Source organism: Arachis stenosperma, chromosome 2, assembly GCF_014773155.1.
Source record: "Arachis stenosperma cultivar V10309 chromosome 2, arast.V10309.gnm1.PFL2, whole genome shotgun sequence".
NCBI lineage: Eukaryota > Viridiplantae > Streptophyta > Magnoliopsida > Fabales > Fabaceae > Arachis > Arachis stenosperma.
Window position 1 is genome coordinate 22,930,098 of NC_080378.1, and position 20,065 is coordinate 22,950,162.

Sequence of the window (20,065 nt, forward strand, 5' to 3'; positions counted from 1 at the left end):
AAAGATGCTGCTGCTACTACTAGGAAAGGCTGCACTATTGAGGAAGTTGAAGAGATAGATGGTGATGAGGCTGCTGCACCCACTGCAGACACTATTGGCCCTGGTCCAATTGTGTTGCACAAGGCCCAATCTCTTGCTCAGGCCAAGGTGGGTGAGAAGCCCAATATGGTGACAAAAGCCCAGAATGATGTGCTGGAGGATGGTGATGAAGAGAGGTCAGAGGGGTCAGATTTCTCAGGTGATGAAGAATCTGAGGATGATGACTACCAGCCAGGAATTGATGATGAGGGGGACAGTGATGAACAATGGAGTGAAAATAGCTTTGGAGATACTGATCTGCAGGTTGCATTTGATGACAGCGATGATGATTGGAATGCTGATGGGGGTTTGTATGATGTTGAAGTCACAACTACAAAAGATCCTCAAAGGCCGAAACAGAGTGTTCCAACTGAGAGAGAACAAGGAGAGCAAAGTGGCAGTGTTAATAAGGGTAAAGAGCAAGTGGTGGCTGCTGGATTAAGGGATGAGGATGATGGGTATGACAGTGAGGGGTTGTGGGATGTCCCTGTAAGTGATGATGAAGGGAATCCCTTGTTCAGGAGGTACCCGGTGTATAAGGGATTGAAGAATATGAAGGAGTATAAATGGGAGGTTGGGATAATGTACGTAGATAGGAATGCTTTTAAGGAATGTGTAACGAGCTATGCCGTGCACAGTGGCAGAGGAATATGGTTCTCGAAGTGTGATAGCCACAGGTGCAAAGCTGTTTGCAAAGAAGGTTGCAAGTGGTTTGCTTATTGCCATAAGATGAAGAGAGAGGATTCATGGCAATTGACAAGCTGTTACAAAAAACACACATGCTCTAAGGCCACCAAGATTGGTATAATTAGTTCTCAGTGGCTAAGTAAGGCTTTTATGAAGAAGATCTATGAAAACCCAAAAATCAAGTTGAGAAGTTTGATAAAGAAGGCTCATAGCAAGTGGAATGTGGATCTCACAATTGCCAAAGCTGCCAGAGTGAAGCAGCAAGCCCTGGATGAAATTAATGGTACCTATGAAGAGCAATATAGGAGGATTCATGACTATGCTGCGGAGTTACTGAGGTCTAATCCAGGGTCCACTGTTCAGATAGAAGTGGAGAAACCTCCTAAATTTGAGCTAGAGACACCACCTCCTGGTACGGACCTGAGACCACGATTTCAGAGGATCTATATCTGCTTGGAAGCTTGTAAACGGAGTTTCATGGTGTGCAGACCCATGATTGGCCTTGATGGATGCTTCATCGAGACTCCATATGGGGGTCAATTGCTAACAGCAATTGGATGGGACCCCAATGATCAGATCCTGCCAATTGCCTATGCTGTTGTTGAAACAGAGACGAAAGATTCGTGGAGATGGTTTTTGTTGAATCTGTGTGATGATTTGGGAGTTGATAAGATCAGATGGTGTACATTCATGAGCGACCAACAAAAGGTAACTCTCAACCTAAACTTGTGTAATTAATTCTTTCTTTAATTCATGTCTTGCTGTTATTGACTGGTGATGTTTTTAAATTCTGCTTCAAAGGGATTGATCCCAACCTTTGATGAGTTGCTGCCTGGCATAGACCACCGTTTTTGTGTCAGGCACTTATATAGCAACTTCAGAAAAAGGTTCTCAGGTGTTCAGCTAAAGATGATGATGTGGAAGGCTACAAAGGCAACATATGTCCAGGAATGGGAGAGGAAGATGAAGGAGATTCAGCAAGTTGATCAAGGAGCTTATAATCATCTCATAGAGATCCCTGCCAAGTATTGGAGCAAGTCCATGTTTAATTATTTTCCTAGAGTTGATACACTTGTTAACAACATGTGTGAGTGTTTTAACTCTGTTATTGTAGAGGCTAGAGAGAAACCGATTGTGTCTATGCTAGAAGACATTAGGGTTTATCTAATGAATAGGTGGTCTGATAACAGGCAAAGTATAGTAACATATGTCGGAGAAATATTGCCAAAAATAAACAAGAAAATTGAAAGGGAGTTTGATAAGGGTGGGGAGTGGCTGGCCATATATGCTAGTAGGGACAAATATGAAGTGTCTAGCAGTCAGGGTAATAGAGCCAAGTTTGTTGTGGACTTAAACTTACATGAGTGCTCTTGTAGAAAATTTCAACTAACAGGTTACCCTTGTGAGCATGCCATGAGCTGCATTAGGAAAATGTGTTTAGATGTTAAGAACTATGTCAACAAGTGTTATAGGAAAGAGACCTACGTGGACTGCTACCAACATGTAATCTACCCACTGAATGGACCAAATCTCTGGTCCCGGACTGAGAATGATGATGTGCTGCCACCAGTGTTTAGGAAACCAATAGGGCGCCCAAAACTGAGGAGGAACAAGACTGGTGATGAGCCACGCAACAATGGACCACTGTCTAAGTTAGCCAGGACTGGACAGCAACAAAAATGTTCATATTATTTTGCACTTGGTCACAACAAAAGAACCTGCCCTAGAAAACGTAAGATGGAGGCCGCAGCAAAAAAAAAAATAAAGTTGTTATTGTCAATTTGATTTGAATTCCTTACATGTGAATGTTTATACTGTCCCATTAACCCAATTTGTTGTTACTGTTTATAGCAGAATGCAACTGCACAAGCCAAGAAAGGGGCCAAGAAAGGGGCTGGCACAACTAGGACTCCAAAACCCAACAAGATCCCTGCCAAGACAACAACACAGCCAGCAACAAGAGTTCAGCCAAAAAAGAAGAGCAGTACACAAGTTGGAGGAAGCCAGGAGTCACAGACATCATCCAAGAGAGCTAGATGCAGCAGCAGTGCCAGTCAACCACAACCATCAACAGCAACAGTCACTAGCCCATCAAGGAGGACCCTGAGGTTCATGGCAAAAACACCACCTAGGGCCTGGAAGGTATTGGGATGAAGAACATAGTAGATTTTAGTGATTCCATCTGTTTTGTAATGAATCTGTCAATGACCAAGGGCTAATGTCCCTGTGATACTTTAGACACCCTACTTTAAGACTACTACTGTCATGTTGATCTCTTTTGTGTTGTTACCTTTTCATGGTTATATTTAAGGCTTGTTTGGATATTGTTATGGTTAAGAGAAGCTACTTTAAGACTTCTCCATTATCTAATGAATTACATGAATTTTCAGCAGCAAAGTTATGTGAATTGGCAAATTAAGCCTTGTTTTTATTAGTAGATAAAACTGAAATAAACTTGTACAGAGCCAAATAATGTATGTCACAATACAGGAACTCATTGCTATTCATTTCAATCAAAAACCTTACAATGTTTACAGCAAATGGCTTTACAGACACAGCCACAAAAAAATTTCATTCTCTTTACATCACTGTTATCACCCAACTGTATGTCAATTTTTTCAATCCCTAAACAATTGACATTCCCTACAAACCAGGGGACAACAACAGAATGGCAAAAATAAACAAAATGCTAACCCCCTAAACCTCAATTGAGTCGATCACATAGCAGCAGCCCAGCCAGTGTCCATCCAAGAATTCCAACACCAAGTGCCAATGCAAACTTCCTTTCAGCTTTCTGCAGTTCTTCTTTCAACGAGCTTGCTTTGTTCTTCAGTCTTTGAATTTGTGGAACTTGTCCTTCAGGCTCTGCCCAAGCAAAATAATCGGATCCATCTCCTAGCTGTTCTCAACCAAACCAACACGAACACACCAAACACTTCAGATCCTTCAAACACTAACACCCAATGCTATTTTCAAACAGGAGACAGAAAGGATGAGACTCACCTGAAAGTTGACGCAGCCCCAGAATCTTCTTCCTGGGTTCTCCGCTGTAGATGACGTGCACAATACCGGTCTCTCTCCACAGAAGCAAGTCCTCCTTCTCCCACGACTCTTGGTGCTGCTACGCGAACCTTGGGAGGACGACTGGGTAGCCATTCTCAGCAGACGAAGAACATCATCTTTGGGGATTAGGGTTTACTTATTGGACTGGGCAGCATTTCATTTTCCTTTTTTTTTCCTGCTTCCAATTCTAACTGTTAACTACAGGCAAACTGCCAACTTTGCCACGTAGGACACGGCGTCAATAATTTGACACCCACTTAACGGAAGGACTTGATTGATGCAAATCAAATCTTTTTAGGATTTAAATAGAACAGTTTAAACGTTGGGGACTAAAATAGAATTCACCCCAAACGTAGGGGACCAAAATAATAGTTTACCCAAAAATAAAAAATTGAAACAGAGGAAAAGGATTGCGGCGGTGGTGGTGGAGGAGGGGGCTGCGACGGTGAACGACGATGTGGAGGAGGAAGGATTGTGGCGGTGAACGACGATGTGGAAGAAGAGGGGTGCCGGCGGTGGTAGAGGAGGAGGGGTTGCGGCGCTCCTCTCTTCTCTTTCTCTCTCCCTCTGCTCTCTCCTCTCTTGCCATTAGTGTAGGGAGCAGTGGCAGATCACAGGCGGCAGAGCGGCGGGCCGGCGGTGCGGCAGTGCTCTCTCCCTGCCCCCTTCTTCCCTTCCCCTCGCCCCCTTTCTCGCGCCCTACCCCCCTTTCTTTCCTCCCCCAATTCTGTCTATCCCTTTCTTTCCTTTATTTATTTTATATTTATTTTATATTTTATTTTATTTTATTATTTTTTTAATAAAGAGTAATTTGGTAATAAAAAAAATAAAATTGGTAAAAAAAGATGATTTTAAAATAAACTGAAACTTTGAGGGCTATTTTATAACGAAAAAAAGGCTGAAGACGAAATAAATTTTCAGCCTCTACGTTGGGGACCAAAATCATACTTATTCCTTTATTTTATCTGTTTAATACTTTTCTGTTGAGACGTTGATGCTCCATCTTGTTGCGTTGAATTTTTTATTTCAAAAAAAAATAATGTTTATCCCAAAGCAAAAGAGAAAAAAAAATCATGGTGGACAACTATTATTATTGTGACCCCACGGTGAATGTGAGGGGTAAGTTGAATAAATAAGTATTGTCTAAAGTCCATAAACACCTAAATAAGAATAAATAAAAAGTTATTTATTTAAAAACAACCATCATGGTGGCACCGGTGGTTGCGGTAGAGAAGGCACGGTAGCGTGGTAGTAGTTAGAACAGAGTGAAGATCGAAAAAGATGATATAATAAAGAGTATAATAAGAATAACAAGTTAACAACTATTAATTTGAATAAAATAGTAAAATTAATTATTTTTAAAATATAAAATTAATATAAATTAAACGTTAAAAATAATTTTAAAATTTTTTGACAAAAGTTAACACCAAGAAACACAATTTACTCCTGTACAAAAACTATCTATTGGATTTCAGTATTTTCATAAGCAACAAACTTAAAAATTTTATAAATTTGTCCAAACCAACACTTTGCTATAACGAGAAGTTCATTTTTTTCCTTTTAAATTTTAATATTGGTGATTGCCGCTCTTAGTTTAGAGGCGACATATATATATATATAGTGAGGGAATTAATATCTTAATTCTAGAATCATAAGGAAGATTCTCAATTTCTCACCCTACATATTAAACAAGGTTTAATGTAAGCTTGTTATTGCAATTCAAAAGGGAAGAGAATGGTTAGGAACGAGGTAACAACATATGCTATTGCAATAATGTTGTTGTTTGGTGTCCTTATTCATTCTGCTGTTACCAAACTCCATGATACTATTCCTGAAGGACCTTTGAATAACCCGTCTAATTATATTGAATCTGATCAGAAAATGTGTATCAAAAAATGCCAGAAACGGTATTTTAAGAAACCCAAAGTGTTGAGGGTATGCTCTTGGAAATGCGATGGTAAGTACATTTAAGTTGTCGTAAATCTTTTTGTGGTTTTATAAACATTTTTAATAAATTATTATAAAATATCTAAATTATTCAACTGTATGAAATACACATACAAGAAGTTTTAAAGGAATATTTAGGAATGCAAATTGTGGTAATTAGGCGCAGGCCTAATAACAAATAAATATTTTAAGAATAAATAGATAAAAATACATACGAAATAGTATAAAAGAGATAAAATTATACCTCAGTGATTAGAAAATAAGATTGTTTTTTCAAGAGAAAACTTTTTTCAAGATAATAGCAAGTCAATTTTATTTTATGAAAACGATCATTGAAATGTGTCGGGATAACTTTTAATTTTTGTAATTTACTTTTGCTTATTTCGTATTTTTTCGTGTGTACTTTTACTTAGTTACTCAAATTTTAATCTTTCAATCTAGTTTTGATTTATTTTTTATTTTACTAAATGTTCTATTTGGATTTTGTATTTTTATAATTTAAGTTTGATCTGTGCTATACTAATTTTAGTATGAGACAAATAAACTAATAAAGACAATATTAGAAAGACAAAAGAAATTAAAATTAATTTTATTTAATATTTATTAATTATTGTAATGATTAATTGATACTAAATAAAATAAATTTTAATTTTTTATTATTTTTTTTGTTACAAAATATTTCGGTAACTCTAAATGGTTGTGTCTTTAAGAATGATCATAAATTTTCCTTTTTGCTGCAGGTTTATTGGGGTTAGAAACTTAGAATTTATATAAATCCTCTGATGTATTGAAGAAGATTTGAATCCTCTGATTTACATGGCTGATGGGTGATGATTCAGGGTGTTTGGATACTTTTTTTTCTTCGATTCAGGGCGTTTAATTTTCTAATTTCAATAGTTTGATGTACTTTCCATAAGACAACAGTAAACCCTTAGGGCAAGGAAATGTAGTAAAAATATTGGGAAATAAATATTTGGATAAAAGTATTATTTTGATTTTAATATTTGTGTTAAATTTTTCTTAATATTTCAAACCTCTTATTTTAGTTTTAAAAATTTTTGAAAGAATTTAATATTATCCTACTATTAAATTTAACTTGAATCATTAAATTTTTTTTATATTAGTCATTATTAGTGGGTCAATTTTACATATATACTAAAATTGAACGTTATTTTACTTTTAAATATACTAATTTTGTTTGTATTAAATTTTTAACTATAAAATAATATTAAATCTATTTAAAATTTTTTAAGATTAAAATAAACAATTTAAAATATTAAGACCAAATTAAAATTTAATTCTATTATAACTAAAATATTACTTTATTCTAAATATTTATTGCACTTGATAATTGCAATTTTTAGCCAATTTTCGTTTTTTTTTTGAGCTAAACTTAATTTGAATTACCTAATTGGCACAAATCTATGTTTATCCAACTATTTAATGAGCAATTAATAAGTGAAAACTTGAAGTAGTTTTTTTTTTTTTTCAAGAATAAAGCTATAGGGGTGTTCATGCATCGGATCGTATCTGCAGATTCGAGATAAATATCTGCATCCGATCCGAAAACTGCAGATACGAGCAAATTGATCGGATCAGATCGCGGATATTTGCTCTACATTCGTGTATCCGATCTGCGGATCCACAGATCCACACAATAATAATTAAAAAATAAATAAATATATATATGTTTGGTATTATATTTACTTGTTTGTATGTTTAGTTAGTAATTATTATTCATATATTGTATTATTTTATTTTTGTTATTTTGAAAGAGTTTGATTAAAAATATTTTAGGAATAACTAAGTTTAAAAGTGAGAAAGAAATATTTTTTTTAAATTTTTTACCTAAAAGTATGAATAAAAAGTGCGGATATCATATCCGATCCGATGAAAATTATGCGGATCGGATCGAATTTTCGGCCATATCCAATCCGATCTGATCCGCGTACACCCCTATAAAACTATACATCCAAGCAAAATACTTAACTAAGTTTAACCAAGTTGTTATTACAACTTTTTAAATCACGCTTTTCCTTCGGTCCTTCTTCTTCTTCTTCTTCTTCTTTCTCAATGTTATCTTCTTATTCTTTAAGTAATATTTTAACTGTTTGTTCAAATCTGAATCGAATTACTAAAATAAGAAGCAGAAACAGAAGCAGAAATTTAAAACAGATCATAGCGTTCAAAACAATGAATGATTCAAGTTCAAATCAGTTGAATGAGAGCGATTTGGATTTTTTTTTCTCAATCAAATCAAGTGGATGAGGTTTGGATTATTCAATTTTTAATTGAATGGAATGGAATGGAGTCACTAAATCCAGTTGTTTGTGAACGTCATTTTTGGTTCATTTGATATTATACAACAGTTTCATTTTGATAATATTTTTGGTTCATTCGAGGCGGAGGTGTTTCTGAATTCAGTTTATATAATGGACAATTTTCGGTTTATTTGGTATTATACAACGGTTTCATTTTGATAATATTTTCGGTTTATTCGAGATGCAGGTGTTTATGAATTCGAATTTATATAATGGACAATTTTTTATTCATTTGATATTATACAATGATTTCGTTTTGATAACATTTTCGGTTTCGAAATTATTTAATAACGTCACTACAGAGAATCATAATCAATAAAGATGTTAGGTGATGAAAATAATGAAAGAGAAAGATAATGAAAAAATAAAAGAAGAAGAAGAAGAAGACACAGTAACCTACGTGCGCGAATTTGAAAGAAGAACGAGGAGGAGGAGGAGAAAGAGGAGGAGGAGGAAATGGAAAAGGAGACGAAGACGAAGAAGTTATCGCTGGTGTAATGAAAGTGATTTTTGTTGAATTTGAGCCAACTTGATTGAAATTGGTTGCTAAAAATACTTGAATGTGTAGATGAACTGTTTCACAATATATTCGATAGGCTAAGGCAATCTTTGAATTTTCAATACTTAATTAAATAGATTAGTGAGTTGAGCACTCGACTAACCCAAATCGATAGAAATAACTAAAGTAATTTAAATCGTTGAATGTGTCCTCTATATGAAAATCATGTTCAATATGTCATGTGCTATTATTTATTTGTTTTTCAATAATAAAAAGGCTTAGATTTATATTTGGAAATAAAAAGAAAATTTTTTAAAATTTAAATCAAATTATTAGAACAAAAAAAAGGATTTTTTAAATAAATTAATTAAATCTCATATTTACTTCTATATGTATTTTTAAAATTATTTGTTTTTGTACTCTATTATTGATTTTGTCTTTTGTTATACTTTACTTAAAATAAGACATCACGTAAGATTTATGATGCACGGATTCTGACATGAATACGAGATATGATATGACATGGATATGAGGACACGCAAATTTTAAAATTTTATAAGATTTGGAGACATGTGCATACATATAAAATATAATAAAATATTTTTTAGATAAATCATAATGATATTTTGATATTTTATTGATATTAAAATATAAATTAATTTTTTAATTATTTTTAATATCTTATTTTAATTATATAAAGTATTTAAAAAATTTTTGTTTTAATAAATAATAACATATACTGTTTCTAAATTTATTTTAAGAATACATATTAAGAATAAGATTATACACGCTGACATGTGATAATATTTAGGTGTGTACAAATATATCATTAGTGGTTAAGCTTTTCAATGTAACTTTGTTATGACGTACTTCACAATTATATGTTACTTTTTATGTAACCTCGTCATTTACTTTAACCTAGTTAACAATTTATAATAAATAAAGTTTTTAACCTCGTTATGTAACTTTTTAATAAATAAACATTTCGTTCCAAAAGTGCAACATGATAATCTCAAACAGAGTTATAGGAGAATAAAGCTAAATATGTAATAATAATACTGAACAGAATCATCTAAATATAAGATACGACACTGAATACAACTCTGAATACAACACTGAATATAATATCAACTACAACAGACTACTTCTTCGGCACCTTTTTCGAATACAAGGATGGGGTGTATTTGTCCGGAGGCGCAGTCTGTGTCCGTAAGTTATACTCAATAATGAGATCTTCAGGTCTAGTAAAATCACGAACCATTTTTTGTTTAAGCACCAAACGAACCTAAGCTTTCTACTCTTCTTCTTCCTCCCACAAGCTTCCTCACACAACACTCTTCACTCTTCAGTAACTCCCTCACACAACACTTTCACTCTTCAGTAACTCTCCCCTTTGCGTTTTGCATTTTAAACACCCCCACAACACTCTTCTCCAACACGTGGCGTGCATGCAACTGGGAAGACTGCCAAACGCAACCTGCGTTTTGGCTTGGCTAGCTGCCAAACACAACTTCCGTTTTTGGACTTCTAACATGATCAATAAAGCAGGTTCGATCTGCATGCAGGGGACAGGGACACGTTTCGAGTCCTCAATCTACTTCCCTGCCAATCAGAAGCTACATTTTGCAGGTTGTTACAGCTTTCTGATTTTGGTTTTATGCAAAATGTATCCTGCATTTTGCAGGTAACTCAACTTTTTAGTTTTTGGTATGGTACATAACCTGCAAAATATATCCTGCGTTTTGTAGGTTACTAACTTCAACAGATTCATATCTGTGAAATACACGTCAAATCACAATATAGTTGCATATCTCCATTATATCTTCCATTCTTAAATTAATTTCTGTGATTCCTTCCTTATATATTTGAATGAATTTGTAAAAAAAAAAAAAGTGTGACGTTATTAAAAAATTGCAATATCTATTTTTTAAATCATATTAAGATTACCTTTTAATTGACCTAAACCTTACGACAAAAAAGGTCTAAGCTTGTTGTAACGACATATCTCATTTGCATATGAAGTAAGTGACAAAATTGTATTATATATTTATCTCATCTATATGTATACCTATTTATTTATAGTGAAAAATACGATAAGTAATAAAATGCAAACATAAGTTAATTTTAAAAATACATATAAATTAAAAATTTAATTATTTATTTAAAAGAATCCAAGCATCAATTGATCATGTATTTACAAACAATAAAGACATAATTAACCGAAACATTTATCAATGTTTTTATTTTTTTTTTTATTTTTTATTTATTTTTGTTAAGATCAATGTTTCCGTTCACAGACAGAGTCCAAGCATACAAAATCCTTTGTGAAAACTGAAAAGCCAAGAATTATTTTCAAGTGAATGGCTGTCTTTGTTACACGCCACTTGCCACATATATCCTTTATTCCTTTAGACCACAATCTTTCACTATTTATTTAGACACAAACTACTCTCTCTCTCTCTCTCTCTCTCTCTCTCTCTCCAAATTGCAATGGCAACTCTGCACTCTCTTGCATTGTCATCTCCACTCTCCAACTCTCTACACAATTCACGCTCAAGCACAGGTATAGTTACTTCATCCATTAAGCTTCACTGTGATTTTATTTTATTCTTGTACTGTTCCTTTTATTTCATATCCATCAAGTGTGCAAATTATTAGGACTACCCTTTTTCAATTAAGAGTTATTAACTGAATTTGGACACTAATAATATCTGTGCTTGTATCATTTTATGAAATTTCACTAAATTATGCATGCCTCGGGACTTCAATTGATGGGTAGTAAGTACTAAGTAATGGTAGGTTCATCTAAAGTTCTACTCCTGAAATTCCATAGTTTCATTCAGATTAATTTTGTCGGGTTAAATGCTTATCGAATATGGATTCATTGGTTCATTTATTTATTTATAATAAATAGTTGACAAGTTACATTCAATAAGTAGGAGATGCATTTTCTTTTTTCTGCTTTAGAACAACAAAACAATTTCTTAATAGGGAAAAAGAGGGGGGGGGGGGGTTGAATGTTTAATCTCATTTGTGGTGGTTAGTTTTTTTTACTTTTTTCCATCATCTCATTCTAGTAAGGGAATGAATGTATATCAATTCCTGCATTGAAAGGGAGACGAAAGTTAATAGGCATTGTATAAAACTGGATTAACTAAACTGAATTGAAACTGAACTACACTATTTTAGATAAACCAGTATTTTTAAATAAATATCTAATCTAAAATTATAGTTTTTATAAAAAAATCAGTTTTTTATGGTTTGGTTTGGTTTAAAACCAAAATAAACTGGTTTATAATTTGAACGATATACTCCAAAAGCCCAAGCAACCCACTCCTAAAAGGCTAATGGACACAAACCTGCTCTGTCCTCTCCCACACTGTCGTCGCTCGCAGGCCAACCACTACGGCCGTCACTTAATCTATCATCTACTGCACATGTCTATTTTAATATCAATAATTGCTATGGTAAATTGAATGTACTTTCATGAATGCACATACATTATTCATTGTTTCATTTATATTAGATGGTATCTGGATGCATTCTAAAGTTACGGATGGATGAAAAATAAGATAATTATATAAAGTTTCATCCGTTATTAAAGTGATGAAAAATTTGGTAGAATAGTATGTTTGGCTTTTGTGCCATAGAGAGAGAAGGAAGAGAGAAGAGAGGGGGAGAGGGAGGGAGAGGAGAGGAGGTAGAGAGGAAAGAGAAGGAGAAAGGAGAGGGAGGGAGAGAGAAGGGGGAAGAGAAAGGGATTAAAAATGATTTTAATAAATAAATTAGTTTAACCTGGTGCACTACATTATAAACTGGTTTAATATAAACCAGTTTGCTATGAAAAAGTAGTTTGGTCAGTTTTTAAACTAGTTAAAATAGTTTGGTGCAGTTTTAGTTTTGTTTATGAAAAAAACTAAACCACGAACACCCCCTAGACATTGACATTAGGATGAAGAGGTAATTAATCCCCCTTCCTAACCATACGTCAAGAGGGAGGTTGGCTTACATAGCTCGAATCCTTTCGCCTCGCTCAAGTAAGTACAGTTAGGAATGCTGAGTGTTATGTTTGGCTAGTTGGCTGAAGGATGTTGTCCTGTTGTTAAGGTATCTCCCAAACAAGAAATTGTTGTCGAATGGTTAGTTCATTCATCCCCTTAAACAAGTGTCAGGGATTCGAATCCTGTCTTATGCATACAATAACCTATTAGCCAGCGACAAAACCTTAAATGGAGCTCAAATCTTAGGCATTAGTCCTCAGCCGGTCGAGTCTCCCGTGGGAAACAATAAAAAAATAGAAATCATGGTGGTAAGTGTTCTTGAAACAGCATTAAATGTGCTTCCCCCAAAACACATTGTTTTCGTAAAATATGTGATCTTCTTGAAGTCATGCTCAGGAGTGATGTATGTATTTTCCAAATTTTATAAGAAAAGGATGGTAAGTTTTGAATGAAGATGCACTTCATGAGCACAAGTTAGAAGTATTCAAATACTTAGAAGTGAGAATTTAACTACAATTACCAAACTAAGTAATCTAAGAAGTAATTGATGACAGAACTTGCAGTGTTTTAATTTGATCAAATATACAAAGTAATCTTAGAAGGTCCTCTGTCTTTGTTTATGCAGCTCCAACTTCAGCTGTTCATCGAAGCGTGCATTCGTCATTCAATGGTCAATCCTTAAACTTGCCACGGTTGAGGTTACCTAAGCTAACTACAAGTTCTCCGATGCGCATTCCGGTTGTCATGATGGTGAAACCTGCAATACAGTTCATCCAAGGAACTGATGAATTAACAATACCAGATGTAAGGCTCACCAAATCAAGGGATGGAACAAATGGCATGGCCATCTTCAAGTTTGATCAACCCTCAGTTTTTGATTCCTCCGGCGAAGTAGGTGACATCACCGGGCTATACCTGATCGACGAGGAAGGGGTCCTTCAGTCAGTCGATGTGAGTGCTAAATTTGTCAATGGAAAGCCTTCTGGAATCGAAGCGAAGTATGTAATGCGGACTTCAAGGGAATGGGACAGATTCATGAGATTCATGGAGAGATACTCTAATGCAAACGGCTTGCAATTCATCAAAAAATGAGCTATTGTGCTAACTACCTTTTTTCCCATTCTTATTCTTTTGCCCTTTTGTCATGAAGTTTGATTTTCTGTAATAATATATATAGTATGATAAATATGAGTGAATGCTGAATTGGCATGCATGTAACTTCTTTTGACCACCATGTTCTTGTAAAATTTTGCTTGTCCTGCTGCTTTTTTATGCTTCCCATGTACCCGTTTCTTATTGGCAATTTGGAAATCTCATTACTAACTTTGCATCTCATTATGTTTTTGAAGGTCAAGAAACATTGTCAAGTGATATAGTTAGTATATACACATAACACATTAATGCATCTTGGTTATTTTCTCAACAGGGTAAATTATATTATATATGTGATAGCTTTTTTCTTTTCCTTTTTTATTTTGTGGACAGTATGTGATATCTTTTTTATTTGTTCTACACTTCTACTGCTAACTTTTTTTTTTGGTAATGGGTGACAGAGGTGTGTTATCCCATAATGCAAGCTTTGATGTTTTTCTCTAATAACCAACTAATCAAATAATCAAATTACAGAAAATGCATAATCTAGTTTCCATTACCAACACTGAGCAATATAACTCGGTCCTAAGGTCTATTTTATCGGGTTTGGATTTGTCATTTGTATCCGGTACTATTTTCGGATCAGGTTTGAGTTATACTTCGAGTTACCTGTTCGAAGTTATTTTTTACAATTAAAATATATATTTTAGAGTGAAAGTAATAATATCATATTACATTTTTATACTTCAATTAATATTTTATATATTATTTTTATTTTAAAATAATTTTTGATATAATATAATATAACATTTATTAAATTTAATTTTTAAAAGTAAAATTTTATTATTTTAATATATAAAATCTACAAATGTGTATATACTAATTTTACCTTAGGTCGACTTAATTTAACCCGGTTTATTTCGGGTAACTTTAGAGTCGAGTCAAAATGAATTCGATTACTTTTTAAGGCTGGGACTGAGTTTACTCAAATCAGACCCGACCCATGAACACTCCGTAGACACAATAACTAATCAACATAACTATTATTAATCTACAATATTATCACTTTTATTGTTACTAAAAAATTAAATTACAAAATAAATATTTACATAATTAGAATGACTAAGATAATTAACAATGTGATCTTCGGGATAATTCGCATTCTTATTTTTTCAGTGACTTGGGAATATTTTCTCTTTTTGGTAGCAAATCTCTCTCAAATACAATTTTTTTCACCTGACTTTAGCTTTTGAAAGTGATATGAGATATCAGATTTTGAGTTTTAAAACGTTTATAGATAATAACTCACTTATGGGCTTGGATTTAAAAGAGTCAATATTTGTAAGCCCTAACCCTAATTAAACCCCACAAAAAAATTAAAACAGGGCTGGCCCTACAAGCCCTAGGCTCGACCTCTTCCTCCCTGAGACCTGCGCTGAACATCCTGACCCGGTGAAGACAAATTCGTGCGCTGAACGTGAATGCGGTGCTTCTCCTCCTCCCTGAAGCGGTGCTCCTCTTCCTCCCTGACCCCGTGACGCGGTTCTCTTCCTCCTATCAGCTATTCAGCTTGTTCCTGCTTCAGAGAGAGTGTGTTTCTGCTTCAGAGCTTCAAAGGTGACTTTCTTCTGCTTCTCTCCCTCTCTTAGAGTTTCTGTTTTTCTAGTTTGCTTATTTCTGCTTGATTTCAAAATGAGATTTTTCAAATTAGTTCAAATTAGTGTGTTTCTTCTTGATTCAGGGTACCCTATTCATAATGTCATAATGAAACCATCAAAGAAGAAAATGAATGTTGTCATTTACATTGCTTTTATTCTGAAGAAACCAATACGCTAACTGAATTCGGAATATTTAGTTTGCAAGTAGTAATGGAACCGAGTATTGTTGAACCTCCGTGGCATCTTGTAATTATGAAATTGCTTATCCATTTCTCTAGGTTTGTGCCTTCTTTTGATTGTAGGGAAAACGTTTTATTTTGAGAATCAAAAGAGATATAGGATTCTTTGATCAGTGGAAATTATTAAGTTAACTTTGGATTTTGAAGTCTTTTATGCAGATGGAATAATTTATGTGTTGATATTTTGGATCTATAAGGTTTGATTTATTCATTCTTTGTATAATTATATTCTCTTGAATGTCAAATTGGAGTTCCTTTGTTGTTTCTTGACTTCTTGGGATGGAAAAGGCTTGTTCAGCTAGAGATTAAGGGGCAAAGACTAAAGACGAAAAGAAATTAAGGGTGGTGTAACATTTAATATTTAGGAACATATTTTGTTCTTATTTAGATCAGTTGATTATAAAGTGCAGTTTTGTGCAAAAGATTATAAAGTGGGTTCTTTTTTTCTCTTGTTCCTGCAATGAAGTTCTGAAATAGTGCTCTAAATAGTGGTTTGGGATTCACAAACAAGAAAATTGCATTTATGCCCTTTTCTCCGTCTCCTGAGTCTCAGTCTCTAGGGTTGCTCTTCCAACTGCAAAAGCGACATCCTGCAATGGAACCAGATGGTGTCGTTTCGAAGCCCTTCGCTGTCGTCGCTTGCGTTTCGATGGCGCTGCTCTACGTGGCGGTTCTCTACGCTCCGACGTTGCTCCTCCGCCTCCCTCCGCCTTCCTCATTCGAAGCCTACATGATCCGACGCTTCCTATGCGCCGTCGTTTCGACTGTTATCTCTCTTTCGCTTTCTGCTCTCATTATCCCTGTAAGTACGCTCTTCTTTCAGTTTTCCCTTTCTCGTGGTAATGTACTGTGGCTGCTAGCAACGGTGAACATTAGCTTGTTCTAATTTAAATTCAAATGTAGCTTATAACTAAGTATTTTTTATTTGAAACAATCGAACAAGTGAGAGAAGTTAACTTTTTTAAGTAAAATTGCATTTTGGTCTAGCTATATTAGTTATCTAAGGATAATCGCCGCTTCACTAGAGTCTAGAGAGAAGTGAGCCAAGCAGAATTTTTTAATTGTTTTGGAGGTTTTTGAGGATTTATGTGGCAATAACAATCTTGGAGGACTAAATGTGCTTTTTTTTTCCAGTTGATTTAATCAAATTAAGTGATAAATGTAATTTAGTTAAAGATAACTTCAGTTTTGGGCTATGATTTATTTAGTTTTGGTGCTATATATTCTGTAATAATGGAGCTGTTTTACTGTGTGAGCAGGTGCAAAGTAAGGAACTGCTATACCTTTTTGGTGTTTATGGCATCAGAATGGATCATATTGTGAGTATAATGAATCACATTAAAACAAGTTCAATTCAATGAATTTTTTTTTTTAAATTTTGGTAATGTTTTGGTGAAGTAGAATGGATAAAATAAAGATTAAAGAGAGTGATTTTTGTGAATTGAATGTCAGCCGGTAGAAATTTAAGAAACTACCAAGTCATGTTACATAAACTAAATGAAATATAGATTGCTTTCCATGTCAGCTTCCTGAATTTCTATTGGCTAACCTTCAATGCATAGAAATTATTCTCTAAAATGAAAGTGTATTTTCTTGTTACAATATGCAGATTGGAAATCTGGATCACCCTCATTCCTAAAATTTCCTTTCTGAAATACGGTTTTCTGTCTGGAACAGTGGCAAGCAGTGGTCTTTCCTCTTACCCTGACCTCTCTAATGTATGCTGGCTCGTTGTTCCTCAAGTTTCTTTTACTACTCGGCTCTTGGAGGGAACACACAAATTCAGGCGGTGGCCTTTCCTTTGATTCATGTAAATATGCAACACGGAAGTTTGTTGCATGGTTTTCTGCAGTGTCAACAAATGTTATGGCGTGGCGAAACTATATTGTGGTTGGTACTAATTTTATAGTCATGTAACATCTTGAACCTTTTCCATTAGATTGCGCTGAGCTTATGCCTTTTTTTTTGTCCTCTCATGTCAATGATGAGAGTTGAAAGCACAGCAACAAATAATAGTTCATAATTTGTGAGTACAGCTTAAGTAATGTGTCTTTTGTGGTTCATTTTCATATCATTCATGCAATTTGGGAATTTTTATGTATGATTCATTGAACAGGCACCCCTTACCGAGGAGTTGGTGTTTAGGGCATGCATGATACCTATGCTACTGTGTGGAGGATTTAAGCCATATGGTGTCATACTTCTTTGCCCTATTTTCTTCAGCCTGGGTAAGTTCTTAGATGTCAGTTCTACAAAAATGGATTTGGTTTGTAGCTATGTTATAGAGTTGAATTTTGTGTTTATATACAAATGCTAATCTCATGGCACTTAATAATTAAGCATGTTTAACAGTTTAAGAGAAGTCATCAAGCATTCATTAGTGTAAGTTAGGTTTTATATCATTAACATTAGACCATGTTTGTTCTCAAGTTCATCATGGTTTTTGGATGCTACTTTAGGGATCAATATTTATTCGCAAGTCTTATTTGATTAAAATAAAATAAGTACCTAAGTTTTCATTTCAGTCATCTGAATGAATACTAACTGCTAATTTTAAGGGTACGTGTAGCACAGCCCATGCACTTGCACTCAGACTCGCTAGGCCATAAAACATTCAATGACTTCCATCTAGATGTAAAATGAAGAAAGTAATTAGTAAAACTATTTCCTTTTCAACCATAATGCTTAACGAGAAGTTTATATTGTCTTATTCAACTAAATGGTTAAGGAGAAGTTTAGCTGCATGATTGGTCAAACTCGCAAGAATTATTGTCCTTTACAAATGCAATGCCTAATTGGAAGTTTTACTGCATCATTGGTTTGCAGCACATTTAAATCATTTCATGGAGATTTATGCCAAGCAAAACTACAGAATAAAGAAGGCTGTTATGGTTATAGGTACGCCCAGTGTGTACTTTATTTATCAGGTTCCTCAATTGATATCTAAATCCCCCTATCCGATTTGTTTTCTCTTATCTTGAGATTTTGGCTCATTTCTAGAATATAAATAGTTTCCTGCAATGATATTCTTAATGAAAACTAAATTATGGCTGCAGGTCTCCAACTTGGTTACACTGTTGTCTTTGGGTCATATGCATCTTTTCTTTTCATTCGAACTGGTATGCGATGTTTGTCCAATTTACTAAGTTCTAACATTTTACATCTGTTAAGTTCTCATGACAAGTCAACATGGTTCTTTTGCGTTTTGTTGGTTTTATTGTCCTTTCCCCTGCTCATATTTTTGTTTTCTCCTTTTGCCTGAGCAGGACATCTTATTGCTCCTCTGGTTGCACATATATGTTGTAATTTTATGGGACTGCCGGTACTATTTTCGAAGAGAAGTGGTATGTGTATAATAAGTTTCACATGGATCAATCAACTTCAAAATACATGTTGATATATATTAAACGAATTTTATCCCTCTTTCTAATTTTTTCAATCCGTGGCTACGTTCCTTTTTTTGCATGAAATAGGTCTTACAAGCTTATGATTCTTATGATTCCCTTTTGGTCAACAAACATTACTCTTAAGAATGAATCAAAATTAACTACTTGTCTTTATAAGTTTGAATACACTGTTAGTTAGTATGGTTGACTGGTATTTCTGATTTTTCTTCCATAGTTATGTCATTTTTTTCTGTTTCAGCAGCAGCGAGTATAGCATTCATATTAGGACTTTTGGGCTTCTTGTGGCTTCTTTTCCCAATAACAACCCCAGATTTGTATAATGATAGAGTAGATAATTGCAGTTGTTGGCAAGGTTATTGCTCATGGAGAGTAAGAAATTCTTCATCGATGTAAAATATAAAAGCTGGCTGAGAGAACAAAGAATGAATTGTATAAGAACAAGGTTTTCCTTGCTAGTTATTCTCTCTTATATTTGTGTTATTTTTCTTATTCAAGCTTAAGAAATTATTTATGCTTTTTCTTTGTGTTTTGCCACACGCAATAACCTAGTGGAAAAAGGCTTTACTTACTTAACAAAGCCTTTTTTAACCGAGTGGAGTTGGCTATACGAATCAAAATGTCATTGTGTTGGGTTCATGTTTTGAGATGCGAACTTGTTTTAGGTTGAGTGTGGCACACCGGACAACCCTCCTTTTAGAGCAATTGAAATTGTCAAGTTTCTTTAGTCCCTCATTCTCTAAATTTCTCAAATTCCTACAAAGGCTCTTCATTTGTCAACCACCACAAGTCCACAACCACTTCATTCTCTCTATCTCCCAGACTATTAATGTCCGGACATAGAGCCAGTAACAAAAAATATATTTTATTTTTTATTTTTTTATTATTTTCATTAATTTTTCATAAATATATTTTTTATCATTATATTTTTTTTCTTAAATTTTTTATATAGAAAAAATTAAATTTTTATAATTTTTTCATATTTAATTTATTATCAAATAAAATATAAAAATATTAATTTTGTGTTCCTATATTTTTGTGTCTAGTCCTTAGTCTTGTCTTGTTTATAGAATCAA

General features: G+C 34.0%; 3 protein-coding genes across 5 annotated transcripts; 2 read left to right on the forward strand and 1 right to left on the reverse strand.

Moving 5' to 3' along the window:
• Positions 1-3,469: 3,469 nt before the first annotated feature.
• Positions 3,470-3,921, reverse strand: LOC130962693 (uncharacterized). Its single transcript, XM_057888871.1, has 2 exons — positions 3,769-3,921; positions 3,470-3,664 (listed from the first exon to the last, which is right to left on the reverse strand). Exons 1-2 carry the CDS (start codon positions 3,919-3,921, stop codon positions 3,470-3,472), a joined length of 348 nt encoding a protein of 115 aa, XP_057744854.1.
• A 7,052-nt stretch (positions 3,922-10,973) lies between these two features.
• On the forward strand, positions 10,974-13,899 carry LOC130960739 (photosystem II reaction center PSB28 protein, chloroplastic). The gene is made up of 2 exons (XM_057886194.1): positions 10,974-11,158; positions 13,222-13,899. Exons 1-2 carry the CDS (start codon positions 11,086-11,088, stop codon positions 13,686-13,688), a joined length of 540 nt encoding a protein of 179 aa, XP_057742177.1. The 5' UTR covers positions 10,974-11,085; the 3' UTR covers positions 13,689-13,899.
• A 1,174-nt stretch (positions 13,900-15,073) lies between these two features.
• LOC130960594 (CAAX prenyl protease 2) lies at positions 15,074-19,795 on the forward strand. Of its 3 annotated transcripts, none has more exons than XM_057886034.1 (9): positions 15,074-15,305; positions 16,052-16,387; positions 16,845-16,904; positions 17,263-17,475; positions 17,702-17,813; positions 18,412-18,483; positions 18,642-18,704; positions 18,852-18,929; positions 19,231-19,795. In XM_057886034.1, exons 2-9 carry the CDS (start codon positions 16,109-16,111, stop codon positions 19,383-19,385), a joined length of 1,032 nt encoding a protein of 343 aa, XP_057742017.1. In that variant the 5' UTR covers positions 15,074-15,305; positions 16,052-16,108; the 3' UTR covers positions 19,386-19,795. The 3 variants fall into 3 exon arrangements, with proteins under 3 accessions (XP_057742017.1, XP_057742018.1, XP_057742019.1); XM_057886035.1 differs by having other exon boundaries at positions 19,234-19,795; XM_057886036.1 differs by having other exon boundaries at positions 16,139-16,387.
• Positions 19,796-20,065: the final 270 nt, after the last annotated feature.

What these genes read in the sequence shown, in the direction of transcription:
- LOC130962693 (XM_057888871.1), bottom strand. Translation starts at nt 3,921, where the DNA reads ATGGCTACCCAGTCGTCCTCCCAAGGTTCGCGTAGCAGCACCAAGAGT. An exon ending in GGGGCTGCGTCAACTTTCAG is followed by an intron (nt 3,665 to 3,768) that starts GTGAGTCTCATC and finishes GGTTGAGAACAG; the next exon opens with CTAGGAGATGGATCCGATTA.
- LOC130960739 (XM_057886194.1), top strand. Translation starts at nt 11,086, where the DNA reads ATGGCAACTCTGCACTCTCTTGCATTGTCATCTCCACTCTCCAACTCT. An exon ending in CAATTCACGCTCAAGCACAG is followed by an intron (nt 11,159 to 13,221) that starts GTATAGTTACTT and finishes TTGTTTATGCAG; the next exon opens with CTCCAACTTCAGCTGTTCAT.
- LOC130960594 (XM_057886034.1), top strand. Translation starts at nt 16,109, where the DNA reads ATGCCCTTTTCTCCGTCTCCTGAGTCTCAGTCTCTAGGGTTGCTCTTC. An exon ending in CCCTATTTTCTTCAGCCTGG is followed by an intron (nt 17,814 to 18,411) that starts GTAAGTTCTTAG and finishes ATTGGTTTGCAG; the next exon opens with CACATTTAAATCATTTCATG. An exon ending in ACTATTTTCGAAGAGAAGTG is followed by an intron (nt 18,930 to 19,230) that starts GTATGTGTATAA and finishes TTTCTGTTTCAG; the next exon opens with CAGCAGCGAGTATAGCATTC.